The sequence below is a fragment of the Alternaria infectoria genome (assembly GCF_024043175.1).
Source record: "Alternaria infectoria strain BMP 0036 chromosome Unknown scaffold_42, whole genome shotgun sequence".
NCBI classification, from domain to species: Eukaryota; Fungi; Ascomycota; class Dothideomycetes; order Pleosporales; family Pleosporaceae; genus Alternaria; species Alternaria infectoria.
This window is the reverse complement of record NW_026250731.1, coordinates 50,858-68,983: the sequence shown is the minus strand read 5'-3', so window position 1 is coordinate 68,983 and position 18,126 is coordinate 50,858. Positions and strand designations below refer to the sequence as shown.

Genomic DNA, 18,126 nt, shown 5'->3' with positions numbered 1-18,126 from the left:
GGCAACCTGTTGATGTCATCGTTCATTATCTCCGAAAACCGCTTAACTGCGCCAAAATCCTTCACATTCCCACTCATGTCGCGACCCTCCGACCAATCTGACCCATCAGCATTGGCTTACCTGTAGGCACGGGGTCATCGCAGTTCAACTTATGGGTTGCATCTCAGAAACATACAGTTTCAAAGTCAGAGCTGACGTTGGACCGACCTCTATGATTCGATGACGCTGTGGATTCAAGCGGACGCTCGGTTGGCGCCCTCCGCGGAATGACGAGCTCCGAACCCTTACCAACCATGGCCTCGGCCGAGCCCATTTCATCATCCGCGCTGAAGTGTGGCTTGAATAGTCCTATGTATAACGCACCAAGCCGTGGGGAAAGGCTTGTTTCCACCTGTGCCTTCTCCCCACACCCCATCCTCATCGTCAACCATGGAAAAGCTCGAGCGATTCTTGTCGCGGCCGACAGCGAAGCCATACAAGACCGGCGACATAGAAGCTTCCGAAGAAATACATCTCAACGATGAAGGGTTGCTTGAGTTCGGCCCCAATGATATCGAGAACCCTAAGAACTGGTCCACCGCAAGAAGATGGTACATCACCGTGGTGTCGGTCACCCTAGTTGTGAACGCTACATTCGCTTCGTCCAGCCCATCTGGCACGCTTGAGTCTCTATCGACAGACTTGCACGTCTCCACCGAAGCTGGGGGCCTGGTTATTACTTTGTTCCTTCTGGGGTACTGCGCTGGTCCCCTGGTTTTTGCTCCGCTCTCGGAATTCTTCGGTCGCAGATACATTTTCTACGTCACCTTTACGCTCTACCTGGCCTTCAACTTCCTTTGCGCATTCACGCCTAACTTCGGTGGGCTCCTGGTGGGAAGATTCTTGACGGGCACCTTCGCAAGTGCCCCTCTCTCCAATGCACCAGGTGTACTAGCGGACATCTGGGGACCACTGGAGCGTGGAAATGCAATGGCTGCCTTCTCCATGATGACTTTCATCGGCCCCTCGCTCGGACCCGTCATATCAGGCTTTCTCCAGCTGAAGAAAGACTGGCGATGGTGCTTTTACGTCCTTCTCTGGCTGGGTGCCTTTACTGAGATACTCATGTTCACGATCCCGGAGACACTGCCCTCAATCGTGCTCCGCAACAAAGCCAAGCGCATACGCGCCTTGAAGATCCCTGGATATGAAGAGGTCAAGGCACCAGTTGAAGTGACGGATAGGACCCTCGCAGGCATGTTCCATGTCGCCCTCACCCGACCCTGGAAGATCCTCATCGACCCCATCTCCTTCGCCGTCGCCATCTATCTCGCCGTCGTATACGCCCTGCTATACATGCTCTTCACCATCTACCCCATTGTCTTCCAACAACACCGCGGCTGGAACTCCGGCGTCGGCGAACTCCCACTCATCGGCTCTGCCCTCGGTGCCGCCATCGGCGGCGCCATCATCTTCGCGAACACAGCCAGGGATAGAAAAAAAGCAGAAGCCGGCTACAAAGCTACACCCGAAGATCGTCTTCCGGTGGCGATGCTTGGCGGCGTTATGTTCCCCATCACCATGTTCTGGTTCGCGTGGTCGGCTGAGTACAATAGCGTTCACTGGGTCGTTCCTACGCTCGGCGGTGTCTTCCTCTCGACTTCTATCTTACTCATCTTCGTCGCTTATCTCAATTACCTCACAGACACGTACCTCATGTATGCTGCGAGCGCGTTGGCAGCGAATACCGTTGTGCGCTCCGCCGCAGGAGCTGCTGCGCCGCTGTTCACGCAGTACATGTTCGATGCTCTTGGCGTCGGTGGTGGTGGCTCGCTCATTGCTGGGATGGCTTGTGTGCTTGCGCCTATTCCGTTTGTGTTTTATAAGTATGGTGGCCCGATTCGGGAACGGTCGAAGTTTGCGCCTACGCCGGAGAAGAAGGATGAGGGGAATGCTGCGAAATGATAAGCGAGAAGTCACGCCAGAAAAGCGAGTTGATACATATCATAGCTGCAAATCGAATTAGGGTTCCAATGTGATCATTGCTTCCCCAGAACGAAACGGAACTCGCCGCATCTGGTTCTTTTCGATAGTGACCCTCGTCATCTTCCACTCGTGGTACAGTTAGCAAAGTTTTTGAGCATACCGAATAGAGATTTTGAGGAAAGCGATATATGGTTCGCTAGCTGCGTGTCTGTCAACCGCCGACGAGGACGTCCGATGTTGGCCTGCTTACATCAACGGCATCCACCGGAAGCCGTTCTGTCGACCACCGGGTGCTATGTCGGCTCCATTTCGCCCGATTCTCAACGTCTGTGTCGCGCCATGGGTTTGGACCGGGAGCGCATCGTTTGCTTTGTTGTTGGCAACAGAGGACGCTCACGGGAGAGCCCGTCATGAGATCCCCCAGAAGGACGCGACTCGAGTGCGCGTGCAGGCCTGTCGTCCTTTATTATCGTGGCGAAGCATCTTCAGTCGGGCGATCTTTCGACTGCGTTCGTTGCAGCTGACGTCTGTGTTTCGTTGCGACAATGGGCGACGGCGTGTTGTTGGCTTTACGTGGCCTCGCGGTTGTCCATCCCCATCTTCTAGAAGCAGACTAGACGGGTGCGCATCACGGTTAGACATACGGCGCGAGAGCTGCTTGCCTGAGGCTAGGGTTCTGGCACGAGGCCGACGGCGTTCATGTCCACAGCTGCTAGTCTTGTTTTCTTGTGTCGAGATGAGCTTTAGCTGAGGAGCACGCCCGTCATCTTTGCAAGTGCGACGCGCATTGCGCTGACGCGACCAAGCAGTGCTGAGCGTCTGGACGCGACGCCCGTGTCGGGTGAGAAGGAACTTGCTATATTGCCAAACAATCGTGGCATACCTAGCGTAGTAAGCAATTCAATGCCCGGATGGTGCCGGTAGGGAAGAGCCAGCGTTGAGTCAATGCGTGGATGTGGAACGCGGGGGATCTTTCCAGCGACGCCCCGTGATTGGCCGAGGACGCGTTCCCCTGGTAAATAGAGTGCGCCTCGAACCCAAACACCGAAGTAAAACCACTACTTTGCCCCGCCTCGAGCCTCGTTCTGTCAGCATGGTGCTTACCGGTCGTTCTTTCGGAAAGTGAGTTTCTTGGTTGCGCATCAACGTGGTGGCGCGCACAAGGCTGATGACGTGCGGAGACGCCCGGGCTGCAGCTTCGAGATGCTTGAGAATCTGCGCCTGCCAGATGGCAGCTTGAAGGATCTGTGCGAACCAGTACCAAAGCTCAGTCTGTGTTGAAGACGCAGTCTAATCTTCATGCAGTGCGGAGGTTTTTGGAGGCACCGTCGTTGAGCGATGTAGGGCTGACGTCGGAGACGGCGGTATGTAAGATTACCTGGACATCCTTGATTAAGGCTTGAGGCTTGGGCGAAAAACCAAGCAGACTGGGCCTCTCGACATAAGATGATGGAATCGCCTTTCCAAGCGCTCTTTTCCTCAAGTTCTTCTTCATCCGCTCGCTCCAAGACTTTACCATCTCTATTTCGCCATACTCGCCCACCAACAGTCCTTATCATACTTCAGCCTCACCATCGGTTTCCGACGATGAAGAACCTCTTGGCAGCGACCGTATTGACGGCCGCGACTGCTGCTACAGCCCAGAACGCCCCTTTCGTGCAATGTCTCCAAACGGCCCTTAGCAACGATACCAGCACTTGGATGCTACCGAATGATCCGATGTTCTTGCAGGGAGATGTACACCCATACAATCTCAACTACAACATTGTTCCGGCCGCGATTTCGTTCCCAAAGACCCAGGAGCAAGTGTCGGAGGTCGTGAAGTGTGCGAACGCCGCAGGAGTTGCGGTCCAGGCGCGCAGCGGCGGCCATAGCTATGCGAACTATGGTAAGCCTGAACCCAGAAGGACGACTTGCGATTAAGAACTTGCTAACACGAACGTCGTATATAGCACTGGGAGGGTTCAATGGCTCATTGGTGGTTGACATGAAGAACATGGCATCTTTCTCGTATAACGAGGGTGACCACACGGTGACTTTTGGTCCAGTAAGTCACTCCCCGATACCACACACGTCTAAATGTCTTCTGTCGTTTCTCCCGCTGACTTGTGCGCCTTTCACAGGGAAACCTTCTCGGCAACATCTCCGAGAAGCTTCTACCTCTCAAGCGGGTTATGGCATACGGTGAAGTAGCCGTCATCGGCACGGGTGGCCACTTGACCATTGGAGGTCTCGGAACGCTCAGTCGCCAGCTGGGCGTGGGAGCCGATCAAATCGTGTCAGTGCAATGTGTGCTCGCAAACGGCACCGCCGTGACAGCTAGTGCAAGCACAAACCCCGACTTGTTCTTCGCCATCCGAGGCGCCGGTTTCTCTTTCGCTATTGTCACAGAGTTCACTATGAAGACTGCACCCGCGCCGACCGAGATCACCAAGTACGCTTACACCATCGCGGCCGACGACGCAAATGCCTTCGCAAGCATATTCCAAAAATGGCAGAAGTTTGGCACGCAGAAGAATCTCGACCGCCGGTTTTCCAGCACTATGACTCTCAGTCAGGGCTCGATGGTCATCAACGGCAACTTCTACGGCCCAAAGTCCGACTTCGATAAGCTGAACGCGCAGTCTATCCTTCCTGCTAATACCTCAACCGTCGTTGTGGACATCACCGTTGGCGAACTTCCGTTCCCAGGACTCGGCGACCCAGACCTGACAGCCAGCGGCAGCTTCCCCATCCCGTTCTATGCCAAGAGTGTCAAGACGCCAAGTCACAAACTGCTGTCGGACGAAGCTATCAAATCCATGTTCTCCTACATCAATGGCACTGAGAAGGGAGCGCCCGTGTGGCTCGTCATTTGGGATCTCGAAGGCGGCGCCATCGCCGATGTACCGCAGACCGCTACCGCATACTGGCACCGCGACGCCGCCTACTTCATGCAGAGTTATGTCGTCAATCTTGGAGGACCTGTCACCGACGCCTCCAAGACTTTCCTGTCTGGCCTTAGCAGCTTGGTGCAGAAGGAGACGTGCGATCAGGGCGCGTACCCAGGCTACGTCGACCCTGAGCTTGCGGACCCTCAGCAGGCCTACTGGGGTGGCAATGTGCCTCGCTTGCAGCAGATCAAGGCTGCGGTCGATCCTGATAATGTCTTCCGCAATCCTCAGAGTGTGCCGACTCAACACCAGGCTCAGCAGCGTCGTCAGGTCTTTGTAGGGTCAGCGGTACAGTCCTACGCAGGGCAGTTTGGTCTGTTGGTTTCCTGCATTCTGTTGGCGGCAATCTTGTATGTTTAATCGTACATAACCTAGAGACTTGTGTAGAAGACTTTGCATGTGGTAGTCGTAATAAAATGCAGATTACGAAATTACAGCACCCTGCAGTGACCGTTGTATTCTTGGAGGTGGTCCCCCAAAGACCCAAATATATCGATTGAAGTGCGGTTGCGAGAATGCGAGGCGAAACTAATGATGCGATTCATGCGGGTTAGATGATGATTGTAAGCCTGCTGCGTTCGCGTGAAGTTGCATGCGGCGATTCGGGCGCTTGGGAAGGCACGTGCCAACGTCCCAACACTTTGCCTCACCACCAACAATGGACCCGTCTCAACCTTTCCTCACCACTTAAACAATGCCCTGCGTGACAACGTATACCACCATCGCGACCAGACCGCACTCCGATTAGTGCTGCAACACGTCTTCGCGAATCGTCGCGATGACAGCTGCGATGAGTGCGACCTGCCTGATGCCACCGCTGCTGTGCCACGAGGCTTGACGCGTCGAATAGACGGGAAATGGCTTGACGCGCACAAGCTGCCTAGACTGTGTAATTTACATAAGCTTCCCTTATTGCGCCTGTCGCTATCGCAAAGAGAATAGGTGCAGCTTAGGATGTCTGCAAGAGCTGCCGACGACTCCATAGGCGGCAAGCCTGTTCACAGCGAACCAGTATACTTGCGACTGCGAATGCAAGCAAGAGTTGTGTATGCTGACGCGGACGAATGAGAGCCTGTACAGACCAGCCACAACTACCCCTCCGAAGCTGAACGGGCATCACGCCAGGCTGCATCATGAACCGGAACTGGTGCCAGCTGGATCATAAAAGCGTCGTGTCGCCTCATTTCCATTCCGCAGCGCAAGACAACCACCCACTGTCGCCATCATGTTCCATGTATGCGCTAGCAGCCTAGACGAAGGAGAGGAGGTGAACTTCAGCGGCGGTCTGGTCGAGATCGCGGCTCTGACTGCTGTGATCGGGGGCTCGACTGCTGAATTGATTGCTCTAGGGAATCGCGGCGCTTGCGGTTTGCCATGGGCGGCTTTGAGCTCCTTTGGGTCGATCTTCATCGTCAAAGCATGCATATCCGCCTGCACACCAGGATGGCTTCGAGATACCGTTGGTGTGAGAACCAGTGGCTCTGATAAGGCTATTGGGTGTTGCATGAGTCTGAGTAGGAAGGCAAACAGTCGCGTAGTCACTGGCAGTGCTGTTGGAGTGACGGCGAAATGGACCAAGGTAAGTCAAAATTAAGAAGCACATACGGGGACATGTCTAATCGACTTCAGACCAGCGAAGGTTCTACTTTGATAACCGCTGGGAGAGAAGATTTCGAAGATGTTTACGCTTTCGATGAATGGACGGCCGGCCCGTTGCGATCTTGTGCAGTAATGCAACCTGGGGAGCATCTACAAGCTCACGTCTACATGCGAGATCATTACTGGGAGATTGTACAACGCTCACAGACCAGAAACGACTGGATTATTACGTTTGCAACCTTGCTGAAGGTCGTAGAGATGTATCTGCTCTACCACTTCGGCTCTCGACGCGTCTTCCTGGTTACTGGAGTCATCTGGGCGTACACCTTCTTCTCGGCGATCGCGTTGCAGTTGTTTCACGTCGGAAGAGCTACAACACCTGGCGAGCAGTCAAGACATTTTGATGTCGTCTCTGGGTCGCTGCCTACACCGCAAGTGATCGGGGGAGAGCGCAGGATTCTCCTCGGGGTACCTGTCAACCTTCGCAGAGGTCGCGCGTGGCAGATATTCTGGATTATAGGCGCCGCCGTTTGCATTACTTCCCTTCTCGGCACATACGCCGTTCTTTCGAATGAGCCGGCCGTTTGTTTCCGGATCTGGCTTGGTTTCCAGGTCATCTGGCTTGCGCTTCGATCGATCTTCTTTCACTTCGCACAGCAGGTAGACGACATGAAACACATCATTACACCGAACATAAACGGACGAGAACCGGCCACCCGAGTTAAGTTTGCGGCTACTCGGACTGGCGGTTGGGGTGTCGAAGCACCAGATCCTGAACCACCCCCGCGGCGTGCTTAGCTATGCGAACGACGCACAAGATCCCGTGATTATTAGGAGGCTCTTGAGAGACGCTAATCTGGAATACACAGATTACTTCGAGCTTCCAACGCGCGCAGATTCAAGATCGGAGCTGGGCGTCACTGTGGTCGGCGTCATTGGTGACACTTTACTCTCAAGTGTCGCATGGCTCATGGGCTCGCCTCTGGCCGGGATGGATCTTTACGATTCATGTATTTTGGCTGTCCGTGTCTCTGGCGCAATACAACTGATACCGTCGTGTCGCGTGCTCTCCGGTCGCATCGCCGACGAACAAGTCCCGGACCCCGAGACGACGTTGCCTTCCAACTTCCGACCCAAAGGCGCAGCGAACGAGGGTTACAACATTAGCTGGCGGTACTGGATACCATGCGGCGGGAAGAAGTGGTTGTGGTACAGCACACCGTGGGCGACTACCACAAAGGTCGACTTGGGTATCACGGGTACGAAGAAGATGACAGTCACGACAGGAGATGACATCACCAAAGAGCTCTTGTCCGGGACGTTGCAGATCAGTATGAGCGATGTACAAGCCGTTGAAGATGCTATCGCGCAGTCTGCGAGGGCGGGTACAATTCTGCAAAATATGTTAAGAGAAGATTTCACACGATTCGAGAAGAGCGCAGAATCGTAGCACGATAAAAGCAACGTCAATGCGGCCACAAGCATTGCTCCGAACCCGACCGAGCCCGACCGAGCATCATCCAGGCTGTACCCTATGACGGAAACTAGAAAAGGTTCCCCGTACGATAACTGCACAAAACGAGATACGAGATACGATGGTTTGTGGGGAAGTCCCCGTGCGGGGTACCCGGCTGCCCAGAAAACCTTTAGTTTCAAGAACGCTCCGACTGAACTGGCCAATGGTGAGCAAATATCTGCCGAAGCTACATCGCGTCGGTTACATTTGCACCGAGAGGCACCATTCCATCGGCTATTCCTTCTCCACCACCTTCCGACCATCAGTTGTTGTTGTAGGGACGACCGCTGGTTATAATCATGGTCCGGCCGCATTGCCAACGAAAGCCCTGTCAAGATCACCTCGCACGGAAGCAGCGATGGATCTTCTTCAGCGTTTTGCGATTATAACAATTCTTGTCAACCTATTGACGACTGCGTAAGGCTCCAGTGATACATACAGAAGACCGTCCACTCACATAATAGCTTCGTCGAATATGGCTCAATTGCACCTCAATCACAGCTACAGCAATCTGCACCCTCATCATCGGGCTTGAAGCCGTGGACGAACGAAACCCTGATCCTATCGCCAGATAGCCCACTCGTTACACTCGACTACGGCACTGAGGTAGCCGGCTTCCCGTTCTTCCACGTTTCAGCAATTTCTGGAACGGTGCAGATCGAAGTAAAGTACAGCGAAGAATACCGTGGCGTGGAAGAGCCCTTCTCGGACGGGCCTTGGACATTCTCGAATGGACTATCCAACTCTTTCCGAGTAGAAACTTTCAACGTCACGGAAACGGGATACATCGAGAGCTTCTTCGTCCAAGGAGGCCAGCGATGGCAGACCGCACGGTTGATTACGAATGGCTCCGTCACCATTGATCATCTGGGATTTCGTGCAACAAGCTCAAAATTGGACGCCGAAATGCTACCAGGCCGCTTACAGACATCCGATAAGAATTTGAATCGCGTCTTGGACCTTGGAGGTCGCGTCGCTCAAGTAGCGTGCGTAGATGCCGGAAATGCGCCATCCACGTGGGAGATCACAAAAGAAGGAGCATATATCCGGGGCCAAACCAGTGCGCAATCCTCTCTAGGAGTTGACGCAGTCAATTATACACTGGAATTTGACGTAAAGATCGCCCGCGGCGGCGCAGGCTGGAGAGTAGCAAGTGCAATGCCGCCACTTGGGCCTTACTTCGTGCTTACATCCGAATACCCTGAGCGGAACACGTTCGCAAACACAAACCGGACTCTTTTGCCTCCAAACACACTGGCATTCACTACTGGATGGAGTCTAGTAAACCAGAGCACACTACCCGTGCCAGAAGCCCAGTACTTTACTATCAACACAACCATTAAGGAGAACATGTGGTATCGCGTGCGCACATCGATCGAGGAGACTGGATATCGGGTGAGCATAGACGGAACCGAGATTGCGTTCATACCTTTACCTCCGCCTGCACCCCCCGGGAACTTTGGCACACCTTCTCGATACCAGGGCACATGGGGCTTCGGAGGCATGCAGGATCAGATCGCATATCACAAAGACGTAACAGTCACTGCTGGAAACGGCACTACCACATATCGCAATTCCCTAACGAGCGAGGAGACCTTGGCCGAGTATCAGGTCGCACCTCTGGAACACTCAGTCTGCGTAGATGGTGCCAAACGGGATCGGCTAGTCTGGACAGGAGACTTCTACCACACTGTGCGTGTTGTCGCAGCTTCATCTGCTCGATTTGACTACCTCTTGGGCACCATCATATACGCGCTGAGCTTTCAGCTTGATGATGGCCCGTACGCCGGCTTTACCCAAATCTCTACGAATCTTGGAGCCCGCCCCCAGTACAAGGAAGCAAATATCGCAAACTACGCTGGGTTGGTGGACTACCAAGACCTATTCTTGGCAGGAATCGGCCAATACTTCCGCTACACCGGAAACCGCGACGGGCTGAAACCTCACTGGGATCAGATCAAGAAACTTGCCACTGCGAGATTGGCTTTCATTGACCCTACCTCTGGTCTCATTGGAGGTTCTCCGGAGGTGCCATCGCCATTCAGCTTCCTGGGGCCAGCCAACGGTAGTGCAACGACCGGTCTCTTCGCTTACATGCTTGAGGAGATCGCGCCACTTGCGCTTGCGATGGGCGACGAAGAGTCTTCGGCACAATACTCCCAAATAGCAATCAAGCTGCGCGAGGCCCTCAATCGTGAGCTATGGAATGATCAGCTCGGAACATACTCACTCTCAACCACCGATCGAGGCAATTTCTCCTTGACTGGTATCGCCTGGGCAATCCTGTCTGGTGCGGCCAACGACACCCAAGCAGCATCTTCTATTGCGAAGCTTGAGGAGCTTCGCTTCGCAGTAGGCTACAAGACCATCTCGAGTGACATAGAGACAGACGACTATCAGCTTGCTCCCAATCCATCAGGCTTTCTGTTGGAAGCTCTATTCAAGTCAAGGCGCGACTTCGGAGTGGACAGCACACCTGCTATCAAGCATCTGCTCGACAGTCTATGGGGTAGCATGGTCAACAAGAACGAGTATTACTCTGGCGCGAGTTGGGAATACGTAAAGCCTGATGGTTCACCTGGTATCGATCTCTTCACTAGCTTAGCGCATCCGTGGGGTGCAGCTCCGACGTATGTACTGCCAGAGTACCTTCTTGGCGTCGCTCCAACCTCTCCCGGGTACGAAACGGTTCTTATCACTCCCATGATAGGATTGCTGGATCAGTATGAAGTCAGCGGGACGGTGCCGACACCCAACGGACCGATCAAGGTGGCGTGGACGTTGAGCGGCAAGAGCGTTGCTTTCACGATTGTTATACCGACTGGTACGGCAGCTACACTACAATTGCCAGCTGGCGCGACTGCGGTCGGCAGGAGCTTGCGCAATGGACAACTTGAGCTTCGTTGTGGAACGATGGGATTGAGAATAGATATGGAGAGCGACTCATAGATAGAAGAAGAGAGATGAAATCATCTACCGCCGCCATCAGTTCTCATGTATGCAATGACAGCCTCTTTCATCCGCGCGAGAGTTTACTACTATACACCTCTAGTCCTTGGGCGCTTTGTACTGACTTCGATCTGGCTCCCTGTTGCTAAACTGCCGGCGCTGGTACATGATCGCTCTCTCGTCGAACTGCCAATTCGTCCACATCTGATTCTGTACTTTGTCCGTCGACTGCGGAAAATACTCAACTTTCATCTCTTCTCCATCTTCCTCGACAATGCGCGCGACGAAGACCAGATCTTCTTCCTTCGAGAATTCGTTGAGGAAAACAAAGTACTGGTCGTTCACAGGCGTGTCAACCCTGAACTTCTTCTCATCCGTGTCTTCGGCGCGTGGCATCGCTTGCAACCACCTTGCGCAATCTTCGGGCATCTTGCCGAGCCAGGGCGAGACGAAGGAGGATGCGACGGGCGGCTCGGTGCCGCCGGTGGGAGAGGGCTTGTGAACTTCCTGGCATGCGGGTAGGTCGTCATAAGAACCGGTCGCCACCCAGAAGTCCCAGTCCTCACCACCGGCGCCATGGTAGGCGCGCTCAAGGGCGGAGTTGAGATACTGTGATTGTTACTATCGTGCACATGGTCAATAGATGCAGCGGTGCTGACCTCGTTGGTGATGCTCTTGTCGAGGACGAAGAGCGCGTAGGGAGGGTCAGACATATTGCTTGTGCAAGGTTGTGGTTATTATTTGAAAGTCAGAAAGCTACAATGTCTGCGGAGTTATTGTTGCGACGAAGTCGCGGCCTTAATGGTCTTACTATTCACTGACGTCACATGCGTTCGCAGGTGCAGGCAGTGAGGCGGAGCGGATGCCTACGCGAGGCCCCCCGCTGCGCAGCTGCGCCGCACCTTATTCTTGACCTGCAGCTGCACCGTAAGCTCAGACGTGGATCTCGAAACTCCAGAACGTCCAACGCAGCGAATCATGGCTGCATCAAGAGCATGGTTGTGTAGGTATCGCAATCTTTTTCGAGGTACATGTACTCAGCCTTGTCGCACATTGTTGGCGGCAACGTAGACAGACCCACGATCACTCGTACACGCTGACTATGCCTACCATCGCCCGGCTCCTAGCCCCCCGACAACCCACCTTTCCAGACATTATAATTACCTACACATGTGGCCGTGTTGCTCGAAGTGGTCAGGCGTTCTTCCCACTCAAGACATGTCGGGGCTGTTTGACCTGTCAGACTTTGACTTTCAAGTCTACGCTGATGGACGCCTGGGTACTATGTTGAGAATGAGCACCACGAGAGTATAGTGTCTTGTGGGAACGTGTTATGCAGCCCCCAAGATACAGCCGCCAGGATCGAAGTACCATGACCATGAGGGTAGAATGCGCTGAAGTAGACCTAGTCTCGCACTGGTATAAAAGAGGTTGCAACATCCTACTGATGTTTCTTCACTACCAGCACATTTCTCCAGCTTCATAGCTCTCTCCGTTATCAGTCTTCTTCTTTCTCGCATCTTGAACGCAGTTTGCGCTTTTGACTTCCTCCAGAGCCTTCCAATACCTTACTCGTCAAACAAGTCTGTTCCGTTGCCCAACATGCATTACATCGTGGCCATCTCTCTGCTGCTCCAGGTTTCGATGGGCTTGGAGCAGGGCAACAACATGCCCGACATAGTAGCACCCGGAAGGGCAGACAGAATGTTCGTGAAGCGCGCTGGGAAGGATTACGGCAAACAGACTGTAAGCTGTGTCGGTGGAGAGGGTGCTTGCAACAATGCTTGTTACTACATCAATTGCGTGGTTAGTGTTTGCCAGCTCACTCTCTTTGAACTCGAACTGATTTGTGTCTGCGGTAGGCCCCAGCCGCCGGTATCCAGAATCCAAGCAGAATCGTGTACGTCGGGCCCACCAAGGGCAACGAGTTGGAGAAAGCACACAACCGACAGGCATCTGGGTGCTCTGCTGGAGGCAAAAGCCCTTGTGGCGAGTTCCCCTTCAGCCAGAAGTTCAGCGACAAGACAGCAGGTCCGGGTGAATACGATTGTGATGAATGGCCACCTGCAATGTCTCAGCAGTTACCATTCGGCGATCCGAACCGACTGGCGCCAAACAGTCTACGCTGCATGGTAGCTGACGAGAATCAAGACATCGGTCGCAAGCTGGGTCGCATTGTAACAAGCAACGGTATGGTCCGCGACGACTTCTTCGACGTGGACTTTGACATCACTGGTGCTGATCAGAGCAAACTCGCATTCTGTCAGCCAAACCCAAACCCAAGAGGTGTCTGCGGTTCCGACGGCCTGCAATTCGAGCTCATGGAGAAGACGTTCGCTTCCGGCAAGCTCAGCAGTTACTACAACCGCAATGGCGACGACAACAAGTACATATTGACCGACACTGCCTACGCGGAGCTGTACCAATGCGGCGTCGAATTCACTCGCGACGGCGATGCGACGATCAAGGACATCAAGCTTAGTGACTGGGAGAACAAGGAATCGACGCCAGCTCAGTGCAACTTGCCCAACAACAACGACTCGTGCGACCTACAGGGTCTCCCCAACGACCTACGAGTAAAGCGCACCGGCAACTTTGGTACCAAGCTGGAATTTGAGTACTCGCCAGTCCAAAAGGGCGTCAACTACTTCGATTGGGACTCGGATATGAAGGGCAACGGTCGTGGTCCATGGACTGGGAACGATGATACGGACCCGACTGCGCAACCCTTGCGCTTCTGCAAGGTTGTTCATGGCAGTGCACCGAATACGCAGAGCTTCAACTGCTGGTTCCCTTGCTACAAGAATGCGGACGGTAAACCCTAGATATTTTGGCGGGACCGTGTGGCGAGGCGATGGACAGTTCTTGGGGGGGATTTGCATCGCAGTAGAGGCGTTTGGGAGGGGCGTTTGGTATCGCGTTCGGCGACAGCATATATGTGGACAATCGTTTTGCAATGTATAGACTATGTGAGGAAGCGCGCATCCAAGTTCGTGAGAGTGCCCACGTGAATGCTGACGCGCTAACGCGTGACGTCATTGGCGGCTTCCCCGCGGCGAAACGCACTGCCTCTTGACGCTCCCCGACACCCACACGAGAACATCGCGCCTCCACACTATACTGCCATACCTCACTCGATATTGACTATGCGCTCTGGCACGGAAGGGTTGCGCGCTGCGACGTCTGGCTGAGAAGCGCATCTACGAAACCATCGACCTCGGCACGATCCACAGCCTCCATCATCCAGCCTTCATTTACTGAACCGGTATGCGCGCGCGCGGGCGGCCGAAGAGCTCAGGCTTCGGTAATCCCACGACTTGAAGGATCTGGAGGAGAGTATGAATAGGCGCAAGACGCTCGACGAGCGCGTCGCACATATGGTCAACCTACGCGACGCGAGTGGGACAACGAGAGCCTGCACATCAACGGCGGCGACTAGGCGCAGGGCGAGGGGCCGGGCGCATGAGCTAAGGACAATATACAGACGTGCAGGAAGATACAGAGGAGTTAAGGGCAGCGTTTGAGCTTGCATGCACCGAACGTCTACTCGAAGCGCAGCCTATACAGGCAGAGAAGAGGCCTAGAGATGCCGTCCACAGAGCGGTAGGCCTAGCGTCACGGGAGCGTCGCATAGTCTACTCGCACAGCGTCACGACGCACTTCTCGGACCTCGACGGCTCCTACTGCCTGTTCTACTACCTAACTATCCGCTATATTTATAACTATCGCGTTTCTTAGAAGAAGAACGTTATAGAGTTTATAGTATATAACCTAAAATACTTCTATTATTACTTATCTTCTATAAGTGTATAATTTATCTAGTAGCTCTACGCGCTACTTTAAAGTAAGAGGCCTAGAGAGTTAGATCTACTCTAAATAAAAAAGACCTTTCTAGTTACTCTTTTAAATAGATTTCTACTACTACTATAATTACTTATCTATATATTTAGTACTAAAAGAATTATAATTAAAATTATATTACTTCTATCTTTTTAGAATTTACTATCTACGTACTATTACTTTATTATATATAATATAGTAGTATAGCTATTATATATTTATACACTTTATATATACTAATTTTAAAGTAGATTATCTTTAATACTTTAATAAACTAAATATTTAGCTTATAGATAAAGCTACTATTATTATTATATAGTAAAGTATATAGTACTAAAAGAATTATAATTAAAATTATATTACTTTTATATTTTTAGAAATTAAACTCTATATACTTTTATAGTATTATATATCTTATAGTAGTCTAGCTACTATACGCCTATACGCTTTATATATACTAATTCTAAAGTAGATTATATCTAATACTCTCTATCTATATACTTTATATCTTCTTTTATCTTCTTTAGGTCTAAAAGATAGAGTCTATAGCGTACTTTTTTTAAAATTATATAATTATATAATTACGTAATAACACGTTACTATATTAGACTCTAAAAGTAAACTTAAAAATCTCTAATATAAGCTAGATTTATAACTTATAATACTTATACCTATACTACTTCTACTACTAATATAATAGTTACTATACGTAATTATAATAAGCTAACTACTTTATATTTATTATATATTACTAATAGCTATCTAGACTATTAACTAGTACTAGCACTAGTTTTATATAATTACGTAATACTAAAAAGAAACTAAGTAAGTCTATTACTAGTATAAAGTCTCTAAAATAATCTAAGATACTTATATAATATCTATATAATATCTATATAAATACTAGTAACTTATATTTTATATATAATTATCTATAAGCTAGCTATATTAGCTATATTATATAACTACTACTTACTATCTATATTTACTCTTATCTACCTACCTATCTATTCTCTATCTATACTAATAACTTCTAAGCTTTTATAGCTATAGTCTAAACTTTATAATAATACTTAGGTTATTTATAATAGTATACTATACCTATCTAATATAGGCTTTTTTATAAAGTACTATTTATACCTTAGCTTAATAATTATATACCTAATAGAGATAATAAAGAATCTTTATCTTCTACCTATTATATATACTATATAATATAGCTTTAATAAAGTTATATTCTTCTACTATTAGAGCTACTAGTAGTACTCTAAAAAGCTTAGCCTTTATCTACTAAAGCTATATATACTATATATTTATAAATCTCTATTTAGTGTATAAAAGGTTTAGCCTCTACTTTATAAATAGTCTATCTAGTATAAAAAGAATAACTAATACACTAGAGCTACTATTAAGTATTTCTAGTATTCTCTTTACTTCTAGATTAAATCTAGTAGTATCTAGGTTCTTTTATATATTTCTAATAGTAAATATTATTATACTCTTAATAAAAAGAATAGACTTACCTAGAATAGTACTTAAACTATTCTTATAGTTACTTACTACTATAATTAGTATAGTAAGAGCTATTATATACTTAATAATAAAACACTTCTTAGAAAAGTTATTAAAAGTACTAATTATAATATTATTTATTATAGAAAAAAATATCTTTAAGAGAATATTAGTATTAGTATTAAGTTTAGTTAGAGTAGTACTTTAGTATAGAGTTCTTAGAGATATAAGAAGTTCTTTAAAATAGAAAGTTATTAGATAAAGAAAAAGAAAAAAAAGAAAAGTATTTTTTATATATAAAGCTTTTTATAATTCTCTCTAGGCTACTATTCTCTATACTATAGTTTATCTACGTAAATATCTTTTTATATTTTATAGTAGTATAGTACTATAATTTAATAGTAGTATAGTACTATAATTTAATATTACTTTAGATCTAAAGTTTACTTATATAGCTATCTAGACTTCTATCTATCTACTTCTATAGCTAAGAGAAAAGCTCTACGCTTTAACTTTTACTTTTTCTACTAAGAGCTTTTTTTTAAAAAGCTTTTATATTAACTTTTAAGAATATTTTAATATTTCTATAGCTTTATAGCTCTATTTTATCTATTACTACTTTTAAGTCTACTTCTAAGTCTACTAGAAACGCCTCTATTACTATTACCTCTATAAGTATATTATTATTATTATTAAAGTACTATATCTATAGTAAATATTAGAAAAAGAGTTTTATTAATATCTATAGCTATATATAGTAAGTATAAGATATTTAGAAAATATATTTATATTAAAATTACTATATAGAGTTACTAACTACGTTTTATTACTTTACTCTATATTAATACTTTACTATAATATTTTCTTTTACTTTATATACTTTTTATTTTATATACTTTTTTATCTTTTACGCTCTTTTATCTTTTATACTCTTTTATTTTTTATACTTTTATATCTTTTATACTTTTTTATCTTTTATACTCTTTTATCTTTTATACTCTTTTACTTTTTATCTTCTTTTATATACTTTCTTTTATCTTCTTTTTTACTTTATTTTATCTTATTTTATTTTCTAAGTAATACTAGCGTATTTTATAAGCTATTACTTATACTTTAGTATTTTTATCTTTTCTTCTTTCTTCTTTTTATCTTACTATTTATTAAGTATATAGTAAGTTAATTATAAGACTAAAGATTATTTTAGACTCTAATACTAATATATAGCTAAATTACTAGTAGTTAGAAGTTTAATAATATTAGACTTTACTATATTAAACTAACTATCTTCTACTAAAGTAGAAATAATAGTAGAAATAATATATCTACTAGATCTAGGTAATAAGCGTTCTTATATAAAAGTAATTACTATTACTAAGAATATAATCTACTTATATTATTCTAAGAAAAAATCTAATAATCTAAATAATCTATACTATCTTATCTATTATATTTATAAACTTTCTCTAGAACTCTAGAATAGTATCTATAAGTTTTATCTTCTAACTAAACTAAATACTTAAGTAGTGCTAAAGCTATTACTATCTAATAATTACTTTCTTAGCTTAGAAATTATTAATAAAAAAATAGTTATATACTTTATATAGAAGTTAGATCTTACGCTATATTATATATTACTATAGATCTACTTAGAATTTAAGTATATTTTTAACTAGTAACTTCTTAAATAGTATCTATTATTTATATAAATAGTACTAAGCTATAGAGATAGAGAATTAGAATCTACTTATCTATAAGACTATTTCTTCTATACTTTAGTCTCTTTACCTAATTATAGAAGTAGTAAATTCTCTC

General features: G+C 47.6%; 5 protein-coding genes across 5 annotated transcripts; 4 read left to right on the top strand and 1 right to left on the bottom strand.

Annotated features, from left to right (window-relative positions):
* Window positions 1–429: 429 nt before the first annotated feature.
* On the top strand, window positions 430–1,944 carry J4E92_010728 (uncharacterized protein; the record flags this gene model as incomplete). The annotated part of the gene is made up of 1 exon (XM_051502063.1): window positions 430–1,944. The coding sequence occupies one exon, from the start codon at window positions 430–432 to the stop codon at window positions 1,942–1,944; it is 1,515 nt and encodes a 504-aa protein (XP_051347690.1).
* A 1,608-nt stretch (window positions 1,945–3,552) lies between these two features.
* Window positions 3,553–5,258, top strand: J4E92_010727 (uncharacterized protein; the record flags this gene model as incomplete). Its single annotated transcript, XM_051502062.1, has 3 exons — window positions 3,553–3,853; window positions 3,918–4,012; window positions 4,089–5,258. 3 exons carry the CDS (start codon window positions 3,553–3,555, stop codon window positions 5,256–5,258), a joined length of 1,566 nt encoding a protein of 521 aa, XP_051347689.1.
* An 865-nt stretch (window positions 5,259–6,123) lies between these two features.
* On the top strand, window positions 6,124–10,962 carry J4E92_010726 (uncharacterized protein; the record flags this gene model as incomplete). The annotated part of the gene is made up of 4 exons (XM_051502061.1): window positions 6,124–6,477; window positions 6,528–7,287; window positions 7,367–7,943; window positions 8,478–10,962. 4 exons carry the CDS (start codon window positions 6,124–6,126, stop codon window positions 10,960–10,962), a joined length of 4,176 nt encoding a protein of 1,391 aa, XP_051347688.1.
* A 99-nt stretch (window positions 10,963–11,061) lies between these two features.
* On the bottom strand, window positions 11,062–11,675 carry J4E92_010725 (uncharacterized protein; the record flags this gene model as incomplete). The annotated part of the gene is made up of 2 exons (XM_051502060.1): window positions 11,062–11,571; window positions 11,622–11,675. 2 exons carry the CDS (start codon window positions 11,673–11,675, stop codon window positions 11,062–11,064), a joined length of 564 nt encoding a protein of 187 aa, XP_051347687.1.
* An 889-nt stretch (window positions 11,676–12,564) lies between these two features.
* J4E92_010724 (uncharacterized protein) lies at window positions 12,565–13,787 on the top strand (the record flags this gene model as incomplete). The annotated part of the gene is made up of 2 exons (XM_051502059.1): window positions 12,565–12,708; window positions 12,825–13,787. The coding sequence occupies 2 exons, from the start codon at window positions 12,565–12,567 to the stop codon at window positions 13,785–13,787; spliced, it is 1,107 nt and encodes a 368-aa protein (XP_051347686.1).
* Between the last annotated feature and the right edge of the window lie 4,339 nt (window positions 13,788–18,126).